Here is a 21,734-nt window from a genome sequence, read left to right on the forward strand (position 1 = left end):
CCGGATACCTGGGAGGCGCGCTTGCTTCCTCTTTCTCACGCCCTCATCGGATGCGCCACCCAATCCTGCAGCTCCGTCGGCTTTTCCTTCGAAACAGATACAGAATCCGACCACCTGCAGGGCCCTACCCCGCGCCAGCCCCATCATGCCCTCCCTGGACCAGTGTGGTTGCCTCCTCCCTGTGGTCACCTCCAGGCTCCCATCTCTGTGCCCTCCCACCGTATACTGTCCCCACCCCCACTATAATCAGAAACACAGTCCCCACTTTTGGGGGCTCTTTTTTATTTATTGCTATATCCTGAGCGCCTAGAACAGTGCCTAATACCTAGCACTATTCCACAATTTTTTTTTTCCCACGTGCGCTGCTTTTGGGATCTTAGTTCCCCCACCAAGGATGGAACCTGGGCCCTCTGCAGTGGAAGGGCAGAGTCCTAACCACTGGACCGCCAGAGAATTCCCCAACAAATGTCTTTTTTTTTTTTTTTTTTAAATATCTTTGGTGGAGTATAATTGGTTTACAATAGTGTGTTAGTTCCTGCTGTATAACAAAGTGAATCAGCTATACATATACATATATCCCCATATCCCCTCCCTCTTGCGTCTCCCTCCCACCCTCCTTATCCCACCCCTCTAGGTGGTCGCAAAGCACCGAGCTGATCTCCCTGTGCCATGCAGCTGCTTCCCACTAGATATCTATTTTACAAACAAATGTCTTTTTTTTTTTCCAAATGTCTTTTTAAACGTGAGATATAATACACGTTTTAGTTGGTTAGGGTTGCCCTACCAAAATAATACAGAATGGGGGGGGGGGGGCAGGCGGGAGGGGGCTTAAACAACAGAAACTTTTTTTTCCTCACAGTTCCGCAGCCTGGAAGTCCAAGATCAAGGTGTCCGCAGGGCTGGTTTCTTTTGAACCCTCTCTCCTCGGCTTGCCCTGAGTCCTCATATGGTCTGGCCTCTGGGCCTGCATCCCTGGTGTCAGAGTGCGCAAATTTCCTCTGCTTATAGGGACACCAGTCAGATTGGATCAGGGCCCACCCAAATGGCTTCGTTTTAATTTAATCACCTCTCTAAAGGCCCTGTCTCCTGTTAGAGCCACTTTTTGAGGTATTGATGGTTAGGGCTTTGACATATAAATCTTGAGGGGACAAAATTCAGCACCCGTGAAAATGTACACACATATCATAAAATTCACCCCCTTAAAACGTACAATTCAGTGCTTTTTAGTATATTCACAGATAATGTGAAGCCATCACCAGAGTCAAGCTGAGAGCATTTTCATGACCACGAAAAGAAACCCCATATCCTTTTAGCTATCACCCCCTTTCCCCCTCTATCCCCCAGCCCTATGCAACCACTAATCACCTTTATGTCTCTATGAAATTACCTATTCTGGATAGTTCATATAAATGGAATCATACACTATGTAACATTTTGCTCCTAGCTTCTTTGACTTAGCATAATGTTTTCAAGATTCGTCCACGTTGTAGCGTGTGTCAGAACTTTATTCCTTTTACGGATGAATTACAGCTCATATTATGGTCCTACCACATTTTGTTTATTCATCATCCGCTGATGGACATATGGGTTGGTTCCACCTTTTGGCTGTTAGGATTGGACCACTACGAACATCTATGTACAACAAGTGTCTCCTGAATAAATGAAGAACCTTTCATAATCTAACCCAAAGAACTGCATAAAAGTAGAAACTTCAGACTGTGACAAGACAGTAGAAGTATCAGAAAGATCCTTTTTTTCCCTAGTTTTTTTTTTGAGGGAGAATGAATCAGTAATAATACAAATTAACATAAGTGTTGTTTCAGAACAAATTGGACCTACACAGTGTTGTTACTAAACCAATTTGGTAAAAATCAAAAACAAAAAGCATAGTCTAACTTAAGCCAGAAGCTTTCAAGATTGAACTCGGGACCAGCAGTGAAAGTCTGGAATCCTAACCACTAGGCCACCAGGGAACTCCCAAGAGGGATCTTCTTAAACAACAAGGACCTACTGTAGAGCACAGGGAACTGTATTCAATATCTTGTACTAACCTATAATGGAAAAGAATCTGGGGACTTCCCCGCTGGTGCAGTGGTTAAGAATCCGTCTGTCAATGCAGGGGACACAGGTTCGATCCCTGGTCCGGGAAGATCTCGCATGCCGCAGAGCAACTAAGCCCGTGTGCCACAGCTACTGAGCCTGTGCTCTAGACCCCAAGAGCCACAACTACCGGGCCCACGTGCCACAACTACTGAAGTCCGTGCGGCTAGAGCCCATGCTCCTCAAGTCACTGCAATGAGAAGCCTGCGCACTGCAACGAAGAGTAGCCCCCGCTTGCTGCAACTAGGCAACGAAGACCCAACGCAGCCCAAAATAAATAAATTTATTTTTTAAAAGAATCTGAAGAAATATATATATATTACTAAATCACTTTGCTGTACACCTGAAACATTGTAAATCAACCATACTTCAATTTTAAAAAATTAAAAAAGAGGGATCGTCTTATTGCCAAAACACCCTTTAAAATCTAAATCAATTATAAATCAACTGTTCTTCAATTAAAAAAAAAAAACTAAATCAGAGAATGGTCACCTCTGCTCAAAACCTCCCAAAGGCTCCCCATCTCACTACATACCCTCTGTGCCTCCCACGCCCCACTCCGCATTCTCTGCCTTCAAATCTTATGACCACCACCACCCTCACTCCCTGCAGACCTCCTGTTTCTGGAACCTATCGCTGTCTCAGGTTGCACGGGTTGTTCCCACTTCCGAGAATGTTCTTCACCTATACACCTGCACAACTCACCCATCATCTTACTTCCTTCAGGTCTCTATTCAAGGGTCTCCGTATTCGAGAGGCCTCTCTTGAGCATCTAATATAAAAATAGTGACCCTTCTTTCCCCCAACCTGGCATGTCCATCCCTCCTACTCTGGCATTTAGTCCCCAGAACAGAACCGTCTGGCATCACGATGTACTGGTTTGTTGGTTGATCCTCTGTCCCCTCCCCCCAACCTCCACATCATGGGGGACAGGGCTTTGTTCTGTTCAAGGCCAAGTCTCCGGGAACCTATAACAATGCCTGGCACCTGGTAGGTCTCAATGAATGTTTGTCTTCCTGCAAAAATTAACCTTCAAAGGCGATGTAATCCCGAAGTCCCAACTAGATCTTTTACCAGGTGCCAACAAGCTCAGGAAAAGATTCATGTACTACTAGCTACAGGTGATGTACTATATTATGAATGTGCTAAATGCTGTTGGATTGTTCACTTTAAAATGATTACGTTTCGGGAAATTCCCTGGCGGTCTAGTGGTTAGGACTCTGCCCTTCCACTGCAGGGGGCATGGGTTCAATCACTGGTTGGGGAACTAAGATCCCACAAGCCATCCAGTGCGGCCAAGAAAATAAATAAATAAAATAAAAATAAATAAATAAAATGATTACGTTTCCGGGACGAAGTGAGAGAGTGGCATGGCCATATAAACACTACCAGATAGCTAGTGGAAAGCAGCCGCATAGCACAGGGAGATCAGCTCGGTGCTTTGTGACCACCTACAGGGGTGGGATAGGGAAGGTGGGAGGGAGACGCGAGAGCGAGGGGATATGGGGATATATGTATACGTATAGCTGACTCACTTTGTTATACAGCAGGAACTAACACACCATTGTAAAGCAATTATACTCCAATAAAGATGTTTAAAAAAAAAGATTACATTTCTGTTACGTGAATTTCACTTCAATAATAATAATAAAGTACAGTGTAATACCATCGCACACCTGTGAGAATGGCTAAAATCAAAAAGACTGCCCACATCAGGTCATGCCAAGGCTGCAAGGAGACGAAATATATACATTGCTGGCGGGGGGAAGGAAAGTAAGGGTACATCCACTTCGGAAAACATGTTGGCGATTTCTTTAGAATTTAAATATACACCTACCATATGATGCAACCACTCCACTCCTGGGTATTTTACCCGAAAGAACTAAAAGCAGATGAACGCGCCTATACATAAATGTTCTCAGCAGTTTTATTTGCAATCATAAAAAACTGGAAACCGCCTAGATATCCATCAACAGAGGAAGTAGGTAAATGGATGTAGAACAGCCGTACAGTGGAGTACAGCTCCGCCATAAAAGCGAGCTCACTTTTCATACATGCAATGGTATGTCTAGATCGTAAAATAATTGTGTCAGGTATAAACTGCCAGACCAAAAAAAAAAAAAAATGTACATACTCTATGATTCTAGAAATGCAGCTAATCTATAGTGTCAGAGCCAGTTGGTGGTTGCCTGGGTAATGTGGTGGTAGGGGTGGGAGCGGTAATAAAAAGGGGCACAAGGAGACTTCTGGGGGAAGAACCTGGCAAACATGATGCTCAGTGAAAGAAGCCAGACACCAAAGGCCACCTATGGTATGATTCCATTTATGCAAAACATCCAGAAGTCCAGAGAGACAGAATGTGGATCTGTGGTTTTTGTGGTTGCCGGGATGGGGGTGGGGGAGAGGAGTGACCGCTAATGGGGAAGGGGTTTCCTTTCGGGGGAATAAAAATGCCTTGCAACTAGATAGAGGTGAGGGTTACACAATACTGCAAGTGTACTAAATGCATTGTAGGCTTTAAAACAGTTAATGGTTAATTTCATGTTACGTGAGTTTTCCAATTAAAAAAAGAAAAGAGAAATGGTGAGAGCTGGATAAAGATACACAGCACACACACCCTGGATCCCCCCTCCCCATCTTCACCACTGCAGCCCACACACATCCCCGCCACTCCATCCCCTCCCTTCTCAGGCCCATCAGAATTTCCCCAGGTACTGGGACCCGTGCCCACTTGACCATGTCCCCCTCCTTGTGGGCTCCCCAAACATCCCTCCCTTTTCAACCTGGACACTCCCTCGAGTTTCCTGGAAGCCAGTCACTGGGCTTGCTGCCTATAGGATGGGATGGGCAGCTGGCAGCACAGGGTGACCCTGCTTGAGGGAACAAAGGCAGCTGAAACCCCGGCCTGCTCATGCATGATGGGCGTTTGCACCTGTAGCTGCCCCAGTGTACAGATGACAAAGCTGGCCCTGAGATAGCAAAGCCACCTGCCCACAGTCAGTCGGCTGGCTCCAGTGGACAGGAGTCGCTCACGCCAGCCTGCCCATTCCCAGCTCGTGCCCTCTGCCCCCGTGGTGGCCCCAATGAACCAGGCCTCCCTGGTGTTTGTGCCCTTGTGTGGCCCCCACCTGTGCCCCCGACACACATCTGGGCTGACCTGAGACTCTGCTGAACCAGCAGAAAGCAGCAGAAGCGATGCTGGCCCAGTTCCGGACCTGAGCGTTAGAAGGTCTGGGGGTTTTGGCTCTGCGCTTTGGGGAAACCCCTGAGTCACCAGGAAAGGAAAGCGGCTGTCCTGCTTGGGTGCCCACATGGAAGGGCCATCCAGAGAGGCCACGTAGAGAGGGAGAGGCGTCCCATCTACCCATGCGCCAGACATGACATTGGCACCGTCCAGTGACATGGTAACATCCAGTCCAGCCCCCAGATGCCAGCAGCCACCATTCACGGGGAAACAAAGAGCCACCAGCCGGGCCAGTCAACCTGGAACCACAAAAGAGAATATGCCGGTGGTTGTTTGGAGCCTGTCACTGCAGGGTGGTTTGTGCCACTGATCACTGAGAATCCAGCTGACACCCAGGAAGATCCAGAGCCTAGACCTCAGCTCAGGTGGCGTCTGACACCGGCCTCACCCCCACTAACATGCCCTGTTGGCCCACTGCAGCTGGCCACACCTGAACAAATATGAAACGGGAAAAAGATCTAAAACCAAGAAAATTCTACTCTCTGGCATAACTCCTTCCTGCCAACTAGAAGAAGCCCACCAGGATTCCAGTTCTGCAGCAGGAAACCTCAACCCAGCTCGGGGGCTGGGAGGGATCCAGCGGGCGCCAGGGGAAGGCCTTGTACCCCAGACGGCTGGGCACCCTCTGGTCCACCGTCGGTCAAAGTCCCCCAGTCCTGGCTGCAGCCCACCTCCCAAGCCCCCACTGCTGCCCGACAGAGAACTCGGGCCCCTAACAGGCTTCCTGAGGCCCAGACTCCCAACCCCATTGGGAATTCCCTGGTGGTCCAATGGTTAGGACTCCGCGCTTTCACTGCCGGAGACCTGGGTTCAATCCCTGGTCCAGGAACTAAGATCCCACAAGACACCCTGCATGGACCAAAACAAACAAACAAACAAAAAACCTCCCATGGGGGGGCAGAGCCCCAGTGCTGAACTTTCCCACCCTTCCCACCCCCAGGAAGATCTATCTTCTCCCAGCATGTTGTCATCAGGGACCAGCTCCCTGCTTGCTGGATGTCAAAGCCGCGAGACCCTGTGTGGGACCCTGGGTGCTCCCCCGGGCTACCAGGGCCCCGGCCACCGCATTCGGAGATGAAGAAAATGAAGGTCAAAGAAGAGCCCTGTCCTCATCACCCAGCAGTTACGATGTGTATTAACTACACTTTCTGTATTCTTTTTTTGTGGCCGCGCCACACGGCTCGCAGGATCTTAGTTCCCCAACCAGGGATTGAACCCAGGCCCTCGGCAGTGAGAGCGCAGAGTCCCAACCACTGGACCGCCAGGGAATTCCCAGTTTCTGTATTCTTGACACCCTGGCAGCTGAGGCCTCACTGACCAGGAAGGGACTGTCCCTCAAGGGGTTAGCGAGTTCCTGGAGATGACAAGTCACCAGTGAGTGTACCTCTCCTATGCATACCAGCCAATCCAGAGCCACTGTGCCCTTGCCCTGATCACCCCAGAGCCAGTGTAGTGTGCCCAACATTAAGCAGGATCTTAGTTCGCCAACCAGGGATGGAACCCGTGCCCCCTGCAATGGAAGCGCGGAGTCCTAACCACTGGACTGCCAGGGAAATCCCTGACATTAAGCTTTTGATTGCCAACATCCACCATGAACAAACACACAGATAGCTGCATGACACAGCTACTAGCAACACAACCTACCTGGTTATTAGCTACCCCAACCTATGAAGGTCCCCTTTTCAGAAACCCTAGGTAACCTTGACAAGTGACGCCTTGAAAGACCTCGCTTTCCCTTTTGGCACCCTAATTCCAGCTCTTATGCTTTATAGTCAATAAAGAGTGAATCCGAGACTCCGACCCCCGGACCCTAATAAAGGCAGAGACCCAGGTCTGCGTTCCCTCCCTCTCTCTCTCCCCATGATCTCGCTGCGTGGCCCTCAGAGGGGGTGCCTGTTGTGTACCCTCCAGAACCTGTGAGTAACAAATCTTGTTCTGCAAAGTTCCCGGATGATTTTTCCTGAAGTACGTCCTGTGATCATGGTAAGAACCACGAGGGCCGGTCTAGCCACAGTGCTGGCTCTAGTTGGGGTAACGTCTGTGGGGGCCTTGCTGTAAGTAGCAGGGACCCAGGTGTACTCAGGTGCTGCTCTCTGAAAGCCTCGCTATTGATAGGCTGAGATGTACACGATACTCAGTGCCGACACCCCAGAGCCCATGGAAATTACTCAATCTAGCCAGTTCCAAGCCTGTTTACCCTGCCTCACCCATTCCTTCCAGTGGAAACCACAATAGAAGCTCCTGTCCATGTTGTTCCCTCTCCCTCTGCCTCCTGATGGACCCTGGTGCTTCCCCGTGTGGCTCCACGTGGCCTGTTATGCCCTTCCTCTTGGGATCAGTGAGTAACAAAGTGTGTTTTCAGTGGCAGGCATCTCCTGATCTGTTGGCCTTGCCATACCTGCGTAATAATAAGACCTACATTTGGAAACAGGGTGGAGACCAACCTGGGGACACCCAGCTTCCATCTCAAAGAGAAGAAGCCATAATGGATGGAGGTCCCCCAGCCCAGGACTCTGGGAGGCACTGCCCAAGGTCTGCTCCATTTTGGGAATGCAAACGGTCCTGCTGCCCCCAGCCCCACTGTCCCCTGCTCTGGATTCCAGGAAGCCAGAGGCAGGGTCCCCAACTCCCACCCTCTCTGGGCTTGGGTGCTCCACCACAGGAGAGGGGCTGCAGCAGAGCCCCCAGGCTGCCCAGGCAGAGGGAGACAGAGGCCCAGAGGCAGGCAGAGGACGTGAAGTAACTTTAATCACCACCCTCAGGAGGGGGCAACAGTAGTATCTGAGCAGCGGGGCCACCCCAGGAATGACCTAGGGCCAGCCCCTCGGTTCTGGCTGTGGCACGTTCCCCATCCAGGCTCCTCGAGTCCAGGGGAGGGTCTGGGCACTCCCAGCCTCCAGGGTCACATCTGCAGGAGCTCAGGTACTTGGCGCCGCGTGGCCAGAAGAACCCAGGTCTGGGGGCTGGTGTGCCAGCAGCCCCGCGCGGGTCCCCATACCTGCCATACTCCGGACCATGTGATGTGGCAGCAAGAAATCATCCTCAGAGAACTGAGGCCGTCCTCTCTGACTGCAGAGACCCCTTCACAGACACCAGCAGCCCCAGCGGGGACAGGCATCCCTGGGCACAGAGCCGTGACAACACGAAGAGGATGGCGGCGGCCAGACCTACACTTAGCACCACTGTGGGGGACAGAAAAACAGGAGTGGGTGAGGGGAGGGGGTGGCAAGAGGCTCACACCCACCAAGCTCCTAACACACTGGAAAGCGGGTTCTGCAGCCTGCCGGCTCCCAGGAGCAGCTGCTCCAAGCCCCGGGGGTGGGAGGACCTGTTTATCTTACCAGCGGCTGCAATGATCCCATAGGCACTTCGGTTTCCAGACTGAACTGAGTCCCGGTCCCCAACAGAGGTGACTGTGGCATTCCTGAGATAAGTGACATTCTCCAGGGTCACAGGGGTCCCCATGGACGTGGCACTCCCTTCTTGGAGGGTCTTGGTTCCTGCAATAAGTCCGGGCATTCAGTAGCTGGGGAGGCGGCAACTGGGGCATGGGGGGATGAACAGATGTTTCTGGTGCCCAGGGGGGACCTTAGGGCTCACCCTCCATCCCAAATTCAGTGAGGTTGGTGAGCCCTGCTGCCCGAGTGCCCTCGTGCAGCCGCCATGGGAATACGGGCGCAAGCAGACACACGTGTCCACGCTCCCAGCCTCGTCATACACTGGAAAGTGTCAGGCGTCCTTGTCTACCGACCCACCCTCCCCGCCCCCACAGGCACACACCACAGCCAAGCTCATCGCTGGAGTCGGAACAGTCCGGGTGGCCATCGCAGAGCCACGTGCGTGGGATACAGGAACCGCCCAGCGGGCAGCGCAGCTCCCCCTCCGGGCAGGGCTGGTGCCCGCAGTTGAGAACATTCTTGTTGATGCCATCAGGGCAGTCATCGATGCTGTCACAAGAGCAGGGGCTGCCAGTGGGTGGCGTGCACTGCCCGTCCTGGGCACACGGCTCAATACCTGGGGTACACGGTGAGTCAGGTCCCAAACACCCAGCCAAGAGGGCCCAGGTACTCCCCACAGCCCAACCCCCTGCAAGCCCCGCCTTCCGAGAACAATCGACCCTATATGTTTCGCCCATCCCAAAGGCTCCTCCCCCTGCTTCTGTTAGCTCCACCTTCCAAGGACTCGTCTCCATGCAAGCCCTCCCTCCCAAGACCCCACCAACTCCGCCCCCCTGCAAACCCACCTGCCCCAGACCTCCCTCCCTTCAGGCCCCGCCCACCCCAGAGTGCCCTGCCTGAAAGCCACATCCCTTCCACAAGCACCTCCTCCCTGTGGCCCCGCCCCTTGCAAGCCCCGCCCCCAGGGCATGGCCACTCACTGCACTCCTCCTCATCACTTCCATCGACGCAGTCCTGGTCAACGTCGCAGCGCCAGGTGAGGGGCACGCAGCGGCCATCACTCCTGCACTGGAAGTTGGTGGGCGGGCACGAGGCTGTGCTGGGGCCTGAGAGATGCACACAAGTGAGGCCTGGGAGGTCTGGACCCTCCTTTGGAAGCACAGTGTCACAGGCTGCGACCACCAGGAGACAGGCCAGGTCCCAGGAACTACATTGGTGGTCACCCTTTGCTAAGGATGCACTATATGTGGGCCTTGGAGCTGAGCAGTTCACAGCCTCACCAAGAGCCCTACTGGGCAGATTCTACTCCCATGCCGTTCTACAGAAGACACTTAGGAGAGGTAAGGCCTGAGGCTACAAGCTAGTGGCAGAGTCGGGCTTCGAACCCAGGTCTCACTGATCCCGGGGTCTTTACCCGGCTCCAAATGGCCAGATGGTCTCCCCAGGAGTCTCTCCAAGTTCCGTGGTTAAACAGACTGGGGGAGGAGCCATCTCTGAACCTGGCCTGGCTCAGGCCCACCTGTCAGGGTCAGCAAGGCCCGTTATGTCCCAGCTGCTCAACAAAGGGGAAACTGAGGCCTTGGGTAGAGGACCTCCTTAGTCACCGTGGCTTGTCGACTCACCCACTAAACTCCTCCCAGATCTGACCACTTTCCCCATCCTGAATGTGCCACCACCTCTCCAGATTCCCCACCCCCATCTCCACTCAGACACCAAAGACCTCTCAGAGCCACACAATTTGGTCACCCACCCTTGCCCCCCTTTGCTCAAAACCAGCCCTTGGTCAGAAATAGAGACACAGATGTAGAGAACAAACGCATGGACACCAAGGGGGGAAAGTGGCGGGGGGGATGTGGGATGAATTGGGATTGACATATATATACTAATATGTATAAAATAGATAACTAATAAGAACCTGCTGTATAAAAAGATAAAATTCAAAAATTCAAAAAAACCCAAAAACCCAGCCCTTGGTCCCGTGACCCTCTCACAACCAAATTCTACAACCTCCGTGTGGCCCACAAGTCCTGACCAGCCCTGAACCCTTCCTGGACCTCCCACTTTCCTCCTCTTCATCAAGCTCCCTCTGATCCGGCCACCTTGCTGCTTCTGCAAGAGGCCTGGGCTCATTTTCCCCCTCAGGGCTTTTGCCCATGCTGTTCCCTGGCCCAGTTTGCCCTCTCCTCCCTCCTCTCTGCACCTCGTGATTTCCTCCTCAGACTTCACGTCTCAGCTTATTTCCTGGGAGGGGTCTCAGGCCCCTCTCAGAGACCCCTGAAGCTCGGCCTCCCACTTAGAACAATGGCCCCTGAACTGGTACCCGTGTAGACTGGACACTTAGTGGTGGTCAGGGCAGTGACCTTTTGACTGTAAACCCGGGGCAGCGCCTAGTGATAAGTGGACACAGGTCACACAATGGTCCGGGCTGAGTCCAGCTGAGATGTGATCCTTCCTGGACCCAGAGCAGGATGAACACAGAAGGGCCTGGAAGCTGGGCCATCAGGCGGGAGTCCGAGGGACAGAGGAAGGGAGTGGACTTTATGGTTTCCTCCTGGGTGCAGCAGGGAGGGTGGCAGATACCTGGCTTGGCCCCAGCCTAGTCCCCCTCCATACAATCCTGGTCCTCTTGCCCCTTCCACCTTTACTCACGAGGACCTGTGCCTCCAAGCCCCCACTCCCCACAGCCAGCCCCTCCGCAGGCCGGCCTCCAGGCCCAACTGTACCTGTGGGCCACACAGTCCCTGAGCTCCGTGGAGCCAACTGCAGCTGACTTCCTTCCCTGCCCATGGGGGTCTGGCAGCCTAAAGCTTCCTCCCCAGGACTTGCCCCTCTCCCTAGCAACCTCTGACCTCCTTCCCCGGCCTGCTGGAGCATGTGTCCTTCTGTAAAGTGGGTGGGCAGCAGAGCAGAGCAGACCTGGCTTCACAGGGCTTTGGTTTGGAGCAACCAGTGCTTGCACCTCCCAGCCTCAGTTTCCCCACCTGTAAAAGGGGCACGCTAGGAGTCCCTACCACAGTGTGCTGAAGAGAAGAGACTGCTTGTGTGTAGAGTGTGGTACTTGGTTAATGTGAGTCCTGATCCTTGAAGGAACCAGGAACATTTAGCCTGAAAAGGCAGGGGCTTTGGGGTGAGATGGGGAACCAGATAAGACGGTGTGTGAACCTGAGTCACAGCTGAAAGTCAGGGGCACCTGTGAGCACAGAGAGGTCACTCTAACCTGCCCAGCTGCCTCTGGGAACCTCTGAGAGGGCCACCAACATCATTTAGGCCAAGGCAAACGTGTCCAAGGGCCTGGGGTCACAGGGAAGACCTTTTTTTCTCTAAGGCCGGAGAAGGAAGGTGCAGAGATTGGGAGGGCGGGAAACGGTCACCGAGCAAACTCAGCCACATGGCCCCGGGCTCGGGCGCCAGGGTATGGAAGCCGCAGCTGCTGCAGGAGGCGCCAGGTGACCAGCTCCGTAAGGTTGGAAGTCGGACAAGCAGAGCCTATAAAGAACTTTCCTGCCCACGCTGGAGTGAAGGGCAGCTTAGAGGTGACAGCGGGGCACGACAAAGCAGAGCGAGTGTAAGCAGGGCCGAAGCAGGGTAGTTAAAGGCAGGCAGAGCAACCCAGGCGGAGGGTCTCCCACTGGGGAAGGCTCATTCAAGGGCCTGGGTCCCCTAGAGCCACGTGCAGGGGGGAGTGTCCGGGACGGGCGTGCGGCGCAGCCAACGGTGAGGCGCTGCTGGCGGGCAGGGGCGGAGCTAAACTGCAGGCTTGGAGGGCGCCAGGGCTGCACGGAGCACACTCACCTGGGGCCTGGGTCAAGGACCAGGTCGGGATCGAGGTCGGGGCGGCTTCCAGGCCCAGCCCGAAGCTGAGCAGTACCCGCAGTGCTAGGCCCAGGGCCGCAGCCCGCTGCGCTCGGCCCCGCGCCATCCAACCGCTCATCGCACCACCCCCGCCTGGCGCCGGCTCCGGCCAAGAGCAGTCCGAGCCTCGCTCTGATCCACGCACGCGCGTGCGCAAAGATCCGGTGGGGCGGGGCCCACGCCCGGGGCGGGTCCCGCGGCGGCCCCGCGCTATGGGTACCGTAAATGTCCGAATGCGAGGGGACCCACTATTTGAGGCTTTCCCACTTTTCCCTGTGACAAGGTATATCGAAAGGTATTGGTCCTATTTGAAATTAGAAACTTCTGGAGGTGCAAACGAACTAGTACCGACAAGTCTTGTCTACTTACAATATTTAACATTCCACATGCACCAAATACTCCGGCCTAATTATCCTATTTAATATGACAGCCACTTCCCTCAGGCACGCCCTCCTCCTGCTTCTCTTGAGCGCCCGACTTATATATTTAATTTGGTTTATTGTCTGATTCCCCACTAGAATGTCAGGCCCAGGAGGACAGGAATGCTGTGTTGCTCATTGTATCCCCAGTGCCTGGAACAGAGCCTGACACATAGCAGGCTCTTAAATATTTGGTGAATAAATGAAGGAAATGTCGGTTCTCGGCTTTCATCCTGGGTCCTCTGTCCCTTGCACCTGGATGTTCTCACAGACGCTCACTACCTCATAATCCGCATCGGCTCCTCAGAGGGAGGCGGGTCTTATACTTTACTCTGGGAACAAGACAGGCGAAAGCAGCCTGGGCTTTCTCTTCTCACGCTCACCCCGTAGGCACATAAAATACAAACCTTCTGCAGGTTTTCTATCCAACTGGCTGCTGTTTTCTTCTTCAAAATAAATATTTTATCTACAGCTCTGCCCCTAGGAGAAGCAGCGCTACTGCCAGCAGGCCCCCCAGACGACAAGTCACTGTCCTCAGCGTTGTAACAGCTGTGCAAATTTCCCGTGAAGCAACACTAAAGCGGCCAGATCTTCACAGAAGGGCCTCTATTTGCAGGTTGATGGCATGCTTATTCAAAAGTGTTAGAGATTATAGCTGCATCTGGAGTGTATGTATATATATACATATATATTTTTTTTTCTTAAGAATCTCCAATTCCCAGGAGACATGGGGTAAGAGGCAAAGGTGCACTGGTGCAGAGGCAGTTGGAAAGGGCAGCAAATAGGACTGCCTGCGGGAGGGGAAGGGAGGGGAGGGGAGCGTCCCACACCACCTGTGAGGTTGGCATCTGTGGTCCAGGGAGAAAAAGTGAAGAAGTTGTGGATTTACCCAGCTGACAATATGTAGCGGTTGAGTGCAGACTCATCAGCGGCTGGGTTCAGGGCCATCTCTCAGTGAGCCTGAGAGTTCTTTGTCTCTCCACGCCTGTTCTTCTGTTGAGGGTAAAAGGGTTTGACAACAGCTAAAACCTCACAGGCTTGCTCCAGGAAGGAACCAAGATCACAGATATAACGCATTTAGAACGGTACCTGGACTAGAGGAAGTGCTCAAGAGGTGTCAGACCTCTTTCCTACTGCACTCCCTCGCCAAACTTCAAGTCTGGGTCATAAATCTTTTTCTTTCTTTCTTTCTTTTTTTTTTTTTTGGCTTATACAGTAAACAACAATTTATTTTCTCACGGTTCTGGAAACTGGGAAGTCCAAGACCATGGCGCCAGCAGATTCGGTGTCTAGTGAGGGCCCGCATCCTCATTGACAACCATCTTTTCACTGCTACCTCACTTGGCAGAAGGGGGCTGGGTCATAAAACTTTATTCAGGAACTTTCAATGGCACATCTTGCCTGGGGTCTTTAAAAGCCCTCCAGGACTTCCCTGGTGGCACAGTGGTTAAGAATCCACCTGCCAATGAAGGGGACACGGGTTCAAGCCCTGGTCTGGGAAGATCCCACATGCCGCGGAGCAACTAAGCCCGTGCGCCACAACTACTGAGCCTGCGCTCTAGAGCCTGCAAGCCACAGCTACTGAAGCCTGTGCCCCTAGAGCCCATGCTCTGCAGCAAGAGAAGCCACCGCAATGAGAGGCCCACGCACCGCAATGAAGAGTAGCCCCCCGCTCGCCGCAACTAGAGAAAGCCCGCGTGCAGCAACGAAGACCCAACACAGCCAAAAATAAATAAATAAATATATTAATTAAAAAAAAAAAGCCCTCCAGCGTTACCCTCCTTGTGGCCTCTGCACACCCTGCCCAGCCCTCCTGATCTTTCTGAATCTAATTCATCCTTTGTTCCAACCAGAATCCCACCTCCTCCAGGAAGCCTTCCCAGCCTTTTCTTCTCATAAGCATTTAGCATTTGTACCACTCACTCTTGGGGCACTTATACCTCCTCCTGGGACTGTGACCCTTTTCCTGCCTTGCTCCAAGCTTCCAAAGGGCGGGCCAGCCTCAACACTCTCCTGGCATACAGCTGATCTTCACCTACTGATGGGTTTGGGGGTTCTTCCACAGGGCAGCCACAACACTCCCCTACCTGAGGTCACTGCGTGGCTCCCCTTCGCTCCTACAACCAAATCAAGGCCATTTCCTTTTCAGCTTTCACTCCCTGCTTATTCCTCCACAGAAAGAAGCCCCTTCCTTTCCTGGGCTGACTCTGCCTCGCGCCCCCCAGGCCCACACAGAAACGTTCCTGGCTCAGGGAGGCCTTTCCCCACTGGCCTAGGTGAGCCTTCTCTGTGAGCCACCTCACGGTCCTCTGCCGTCCCTGCTGAGCGGCAGGGTGGTCAAGGTCAGGCGGGGGCCGCACTGGGAGGCTGCTGGTGAATGTCCGCACAAGCAATGGCTAGGAGAGCTCTCGGGAGAGAGGGAAGCGAGCCGTTTTTGTTCCGCCACACTGTCCTTTACAGTCAGTGCCCCCAAACACCCAGAGGTCCTGGAACCCGCTCTGACACTCTCAGAGTTAGAGCCAGGCCCTTGAGAAAGGGACGGTGACATCTCTGTGCCCAGTGACAACACGTCACCCTGGAGCTCAAGAACCACTATCCTCCCCTGCTCCTGGAGCGTTCATGGGATTAAGAGATTCGGCACCAACTTCACCCTGAAATTCAAGTAAGCCCGTGTGTCCTTTCAAAAGTAAAAACAGAAGCGATTCTGGAGAACTCAGTATATATTTTTTATAAATTAGGTCACGTTCTCCCCAGAGGGAATCCAAAGTCCAAGGAAGAGGAAGCACTCCAGTGGCCCTGAGGGCTTAGCCAGGCACCCTGGGGCACAGTGTCACAGGTAAGGCTGATCCTTGGACAGCTCCCACCTCTTTATGGGAGGAGCTGGCGTCACAGCCTTCTTCTCAGTGGCTGCTACAGCCGAGCTGGAAGATAAAAACAGACTTGAGTTAGGCCCACGGTTCCAAAGAACAGTGTGGAGGAAGCTGAGGGAGACCCCCCTGCCCCGGCAGGAACACATCTGCTGACACCATGGATCTGGAGGCCAGAGTGCAGGGTGTTTCAGAATGTCCAGAGCCCTCCAATGGGGTCCCCCAAAGGGTGAGCTGACAAGCCCCCTTTCTGCCCCGAGCCCCGCGTGAACCCCTGGTCGGCGTGCCTTGGCTCCTGGTCCCAGAACCAGCATGAATAGCTGGGCTCCTCCTCCAGCACCCCTTCCCACTCGCACCCCACTCCCGCTGCCCCAGAACAGGACACTGGCAGAAGGGCCAAGGACCACCATTGGGGGTCTGGGCAAACTGCTTTGAAATCATGCTCCTACTACCCGCCAGCTGTGTGACCCAGGCAGGTCACTTGGCCTCTCTGTGCCTCAATTTCTTCTGCAGCAGGGGCCATCACTGCCTAACTCATGGAGTTATCAGGAGGCAGATATGGCACTGACTCCATTCCTGAGCTTACAGATTTTAATTATGAGGATTAATCCTCATAACGACTCTGCTATAGACAGAATGTGTCCCCACAAAATCCATATGTTGAAATCCTATGCCCCAGCGTGATGATGTTATGGGGTGGAGCCTTTGGGAGGTGACTAGATCATGAAGGTGAAGCCCTCAAGAATGGGGTTAGTGCCCTTATAAGAGACCCTAGAGACCTCTTGCCCCTTCCAACATGTGAGGACATGGAAAAAGATACCATCTGTGGGGACTTCCCTGGCAGTCCAGTGTTAGGTCTCAGCGCTTCCACTGCAAGGGGCATGGGTTCGATCCCTGGTTGGGGAACTAAGACCCCACATGCTGCGTGGTGTGGCAAAAATAAGGATACCATCTATAAATCAAGCAAGTGCCAGACACTGAATCTGCAGGGACCTTGAACTTGGACTTCCCAGCTTCCAGAATTATGAGAAACAATTTTCTGTTGTTTATAAGCCACCCAGTCTGTGGGATTCTGTCCCAGCAGAACTCTCTAAAGTAAATAACATTATTGTTCCTGTTTAATTAAAAGACAATGCCTGAGGCCAGAGACCAAAGTGGGTTTTGAGGGGCCTGAGGTTTATACAATTCTCTCTTTAAGAAGAATATAAAATTACAAAAACAACAATGCCTGGGCTTCTTCCAAGGCCCTTGAAGGGCCCTTGGAGATTCCTCTGCTTTGCAGGAAACCCACCCAGGGTGGGTAGGGATTCATGAGCTCTCAGATGAAAAGCCCCCGGCAGTACATTTCCTGCCACAGTTGATGCTCAACAGACTTGGGACCTTGAAAAGCACAAGCAGGAGAGAGGGCTGGTCGCAGGAGGGGTGTTGAGGCATCCTCACCTCTCTGCTGGCTTCCCTGACGCCAGCACCTTCTGTGAGGACATGACGATCGAGGGCGGCGTGGCTTCCCGGCGGCCATCACGTGTACAGTAGTAATTGTTGGAGAGTTTGTGGCTGGGGCCCACGGGGAGCTTGGGAGGAGGCTGAGTTCTGAGGAGAAAGAACATGGGCACTGAAACAAAAATTACAAGTCGTTCTCACTGCGTGGCTGGGCTGGAACATGGGCCCATCACCTCAGTCACGAGGCTTGGGGTCAGCAGCCCCTGGGATGTGCTGCAGGCCAGGGGTATCCCTTGATACAATGCCATGACCATATGCCTGGGGAGGGTCCAATGCCCAGAACCAGGTGGGAGCCCCTGCACTGGATGTGAAGGTGCTGGAAGGCCAGGCCTGGGTCTGCCCCACCACAGGTCCCCGACCTGCCCCAAATGTGGCGGGTATGGAGGACCCTTTCATGAGGGAGGCCTGTTCCCACCCCTCCATGGCCCAGAGCTTGGCAGCTGGCCTCATTTCCACCACAGGTCCTCGGGAAATGAAGAGGCTGGGGCCTGGGATTCTGCCCATCACCTACCAAGTAATCATGGTCAGCAAACGCTGGGGAAACAACCCCAGACTTGGCTCATTCTGAGGGGCTTTGTCCCCAAAGGCCAGGCTGCAGAACCTCTGGGTTTCCAGTTCTCTCTGGAACTCTCTGAAGAAGTCTACTGGGATCAAGCCTTATTACTCAAAGAGCATTTTGTCCTCTGAGGTCTCTGCTGCCACCTCGTGGTCACTGCCGCCAGAGGGGGAGTGAACAGAGCTCTGTCCTCGCTTGGACTAAACCCTGGGGTCAATATACAAAGTTTGAGGCCTGAAAACAAATCGCTAACCTCGCTAACAAAAGACACTAACAAAACAAACAAACAAACAAAATCGCTAACAAAAGATGAGCTTCCCTGGAAACCATTGCAGAGGGGGAGGGCAGAAAAGATAGAAAAATCATAAACAGATCGGGTTCTCATTCATCTGTGTTTTTTTGTTTGTTTTTTAAAAATTTATTTATTTGGCTGCATTGGGTCTTCTTTGCTGTGCATGGGCTTTCTCTAGTTGTGGCGAGTGGGGGCTACTCTTCGTTGCAGTGCGCGGGCTTCTCATTGCGGTGGCTTCTCTTGTTGCGGAGCACGGCCTCTAGGCATGCAGGCTTCAGTAGTTGTGGCTCTCCGGCTCTAGAGCTCAGGCTCAGTAGTTGTGGTGCACGGGCTTAGTTGCTCCACGGCATGTGGGATCTTCCCGGAGCAGGGCTCGAACCTGTGTCCCCTGCATTGGCAGGTGGTTTCTTAACTACTGCACCACCAGGGAAGTCCCTCATCTGGGTTTTTAACCAACTTTTTTCTGATAATCATTTTGCCAGGACTTAAGTTTTTCTTAAAACAAATGATAGTCATTGTACCAAAGGAAAAAAAAGAAATACAGATAAAAACAAAGTTTAAAAACTTAATATTAAAAGCATTATCCTAATTCCTTGGCAGTCCAGTGGTTAGGACTCGGCGCTTTCACTGCTATGGCCCGGGTTCGATCCCTGGTCAGGGAACTAAGATCCCACAAGCCGTGCGGCACGGCCAAAAAAATGTTTTTTAATAAATAAAAAATAAATTAGGGACTTCCCTGGTAGCGCAATGGTTAAGAATCCACCTGTCCATGCAGGGGACACGGGTTCGAGCCCTGGTCTGGGAGGATCCCACATGCCACGGAGCGACTAAGCCCGTGTGCCATAACCACTTAGCCTGAGTGCCACAACTACTGAAGCCCGAGCACCTAGAGCCCATGCTCTGCAACAAGAGAAGCCACCGCAATGAGAAGCCTGCACACCGCAACGAAGAGTAGCCCCCGATCGCCGCAACTAGAGAAAGCCCGCGCGCAGCAACGAAGACCCAATGCAGCCAAAAATAAATAAACAAATATATTTTTTAAAACTTTAAAAAAAATCAAATAGGATTTCCCAGTGGCGCAGTGGTTAAGAATCTGCCTGCCAATGCAGGGGACATGGGTTCGAGCCCTGGTCCAGGAAGATCCCACATGCTACGGAGCAACGAAGCCCATGTGCTGCAACTACTGAGCCTGAGCTCTAGAGCCCGTGAGCCACAACTACTGAAGCCCGCGCACCTAGAGCCCGTGCTCCGCAACAAGAGAAGCCACCACAATGAGAAGCCCACGCACCACAACGAAGAGTAGCCCCCGCTTGCTGCAACTAGAGAAAGCCCGTGCGCAGCAATGAAGACCCAACGCAGCCAAAAATAAATAAATAAATAGGGCTTCCCTGGTGGTGCAGTGGTTGAGAATCTGCCTGCCAATGCAGGGGACACGGGTTCGAGCTCTGGTCTGGGAAGATCCCACATGCCGCGGAGCAACTAGGCCCGTGAGCCACAACTACTGAGCCTGCGCGTCTGGAGCCTGTGCTCCGCAACAAGAGAGGCCGCGATAGTGAGAGGACCGCGCACCGCGATGAAGAGTGGTCCCCACTTGCCGCAACTGGAGAAAGCCCTCGCACGGAAACGAAGACCCAACACACCCAAAAATAAATAAATAAATAAATTTATATAAATAAATAAATAAATTTTTTTAAGTACATAAAATAAAATAAATAAAAGCAATATCCTGTGTTGAAGTTAGAATCTGCTTAACCCCTGGAGTGCAGAGATGACCCTCTGTTGGGCAGGGACCAACAGAAAACGAGCAGAGAAAGGATAAAAAGAACCAGCGCCCAACGGAAAGGCCTAAATGAATCACTAGGGGGCGCCATTATCCTTTAAAAAAAAAAAAGCTGAAAATTTTACAAAACTGTTTCCTCAACTGTATCAAGTACCCTGGATGGAAAAGCAATTTAAAACTTTTGATATTTGGACTCAGTCACAACATGTAGCATTCACATAGATTTGGTTATTTTAATGTTATTGTTCTTCTTTTCATGCTAACCCTCCATGGCTGCCATACCTTTGCCGGCCACTCATACATACCGCTATTCCCCATTCCTCAAAGTGTTTCAGCCACACTAGCCTCCTTCCTACTTCTGGCTCTGCCGGGCTGCACGGCCTTGGCACTTACTGCTCCCTCTGCCCGGAATGTTTTCTTTAATAACTATCCTTTGGCATTTCAGGTGACTCAAATGTCAATCCCTGAGGCCTTTGCTGATTACCTGATCTGAGGTAGCCGCCCTCCAGCTTATTCACTTTGTTTTGTCTTCAGAGCATTCTAGAACAATGTTTTTTACTTGCTGTGTTCATTTCCCTACTATGTTATGTTTCTCCCTCCTCCCCAGGATATGAGCTCCATGAAAGGAGTGAGAAGAATTTTTCCTGTTCGCACTGGTATCCCAGAGGGCTGAGGACACAGCAGGGCTTTGTAAATGTCAAGTAATTTTTGGACTCAAATGAGTTTGAAATCAAGACACTTCTGGGTTCAAATCCCAGCTGTGACTTGCTGGCTTCTGAGTGGTTTTATTTAAGCAAATGATTCAGTCTCTCCGAGCCTCAAATATTTTCATGTGTAGCTTGGGGATGATAAAACTAACCAGCAGGGCCACACTTAGGACTGCAAATCACACTGAGGAGTCCCACTCATAATTCAAGCCCCATCTGGTTGTTCCACGAGCACCACTCTCCGACATAGTCCAGCAAGATTAAAGGCAAACCTCCGCCTCCACAGCAAGCTAGGCGGCTGGAGGCAGGATTTCAGCCCAGTGTTTCAGGGGTCTAAAAGAACAGGGGTTTTGTTTTTGATGGAAGAAGGACAGGATTGCAGTCCGGGCAGCGAGCGGGGCTTGCTCACCGCTTGGAGATCTCCTGGTAACGCAGCTGCAGCTTCGCCTGCAAGTCTTGCTGTGGGAGAAAGAGAGGAAGGAGGTCAGCCCGCAGGGCACCCCAGAAGAGAAGGCCAGCGAACCTTGGGCAGTCCGGGGCTGGACAAATGAAGGGAAGGCGGGAGATGGGCATTTGGCGACAAGGATATGGGCCCTGGAGGTGAACAGGAAAGCTGGGGGCCGGGGCCACAAGATCCAAAGCTAAGAAGGACTAGGTAAATCCCAGGCCTGAGTGGGACCCCAGCCAAGAGAGGGCCAAGGGCTGGGGGTGGAGGTGGGCGTGCCCTGGGCTGGAAGGGTCAAGAGTTGGAGGTTCCGGGCTGAGCGCGGGGTCCCGTCTTATTAGAGGAATCTCGGCACCACTGGCCTCAGCCCCAGAGGTGCAGGAGGGGGGTGAATAACGGGAGCGTGTCCGGGGCGCACGGAGCCCACAGCCCCACCCTCCCCAGTGCAGCCCTTCCCGCCCCGCGCACCCCGGATGCCCAGTTCCGCAGCCGCTGGATGAAGCGGGTAGCAGACGCCATCTTTCCCCTGCGCTGAAGGGCGTCGGTGACGTCTCTCCCGCGAGGACTGCTGGGA

The 21,734-nt window shown here is 52.8% G+C and overlaps 3 protein-coding genes across 16 annotated transcripts in view; 1 reads left to right on the forward strand and 2 right to left on the reverse strand.

The window, feature by feature from the left end:
* The window catches only part of CD320 (CD320 molecule), a 38,057-nt gene extending 24,368 nt beyond the window's left edge, over window positions 1-13,689 (reverse strand). The window contains exons 1-5 of one of the 2 annotated variants that reach the window (XM_082456846.1): window positions 12,535-13,689; window positions 9,723-9,848; window positions 9,125-9,358; window positions 8,686-8,844; window positions 9-86 (exon numbers count right to left, since the gene is read on the reverse strand). In XM_082456846.1, the coding sequence (XP_082312972.1) occupies window positions 9-86; window positions 8,686-8,844; window positions 9,125-9,358; window positions 9,723-9,848; window positions 12,535-12,673 (736 nt within the window). In that variant the 5' untranslated portion in view covers window positions 12,674-13,689. Of the gene's footprint in view, window positions 1-8; window positions 87-8,070; window positions 8,527-8,685; window positions 8,845-9,124; window positions 9,359-9,722; window positions 9,849-12,534 lie in introns of those variants that run through there. The other variant, XM_082456847.1, reaches the window with a different exon arrangement.
* HNRNPM (heterogeneous nuclear ribonucleoprotein M) overlaps window positions 1-21,734 on the forward strand; it is a 177,614-nt gene that overhangs the window by 21,391 nt on the left and 134,489 nt on the right. The window lies entirely within an intron of this gene.
* On the reverse strand, window positions 13,822-21,679 carry NDUFA7 (NADH:ubiquinone oxidoreductase subunit A7; the record flags this gene model as incomplete). Of its 2 annotated transcripts, none has more annotated exons than XM_082456852.1 (4): window positions 13,822-14,006; window positions 17,321-17,470; window positions 21,125-21,174; window positions 21,629-21,679. In XM_082456852.1, the coding sequence occupies 4 exons, from the start codon at window positions 21,677-21,679 to the stop codon at window positions 13,952-13,954; spliced, it is 306 nt and encodes a 101-aa protein (XP_082312978.1). In that variant the 3' UTR covers window positions 13,822-13,951. The 2 variants fall into 2 exon arrangements, with proteins under 2 accessions (XP_082312978.1, XP_082312977.1); XM_082456851.1 differs by lacking the exon at window positions 13,822-14,006 and adding an exon at window positions 15,716-15,934.

The sequence above is a fragment of the Balaenoptera physalus genome, assembly GCF_965194825.1.
Source record: "Balaenoptera physalus genome assembly, chromosome: 3".
Taxonomy (NCBI): domain Eukaryota; kingdom Metazoa; phylum Chordata; class Mammalia; order Artiodactyla; family Balaenopteridae; genus Balaenoptera; species Balaenoptera physalus.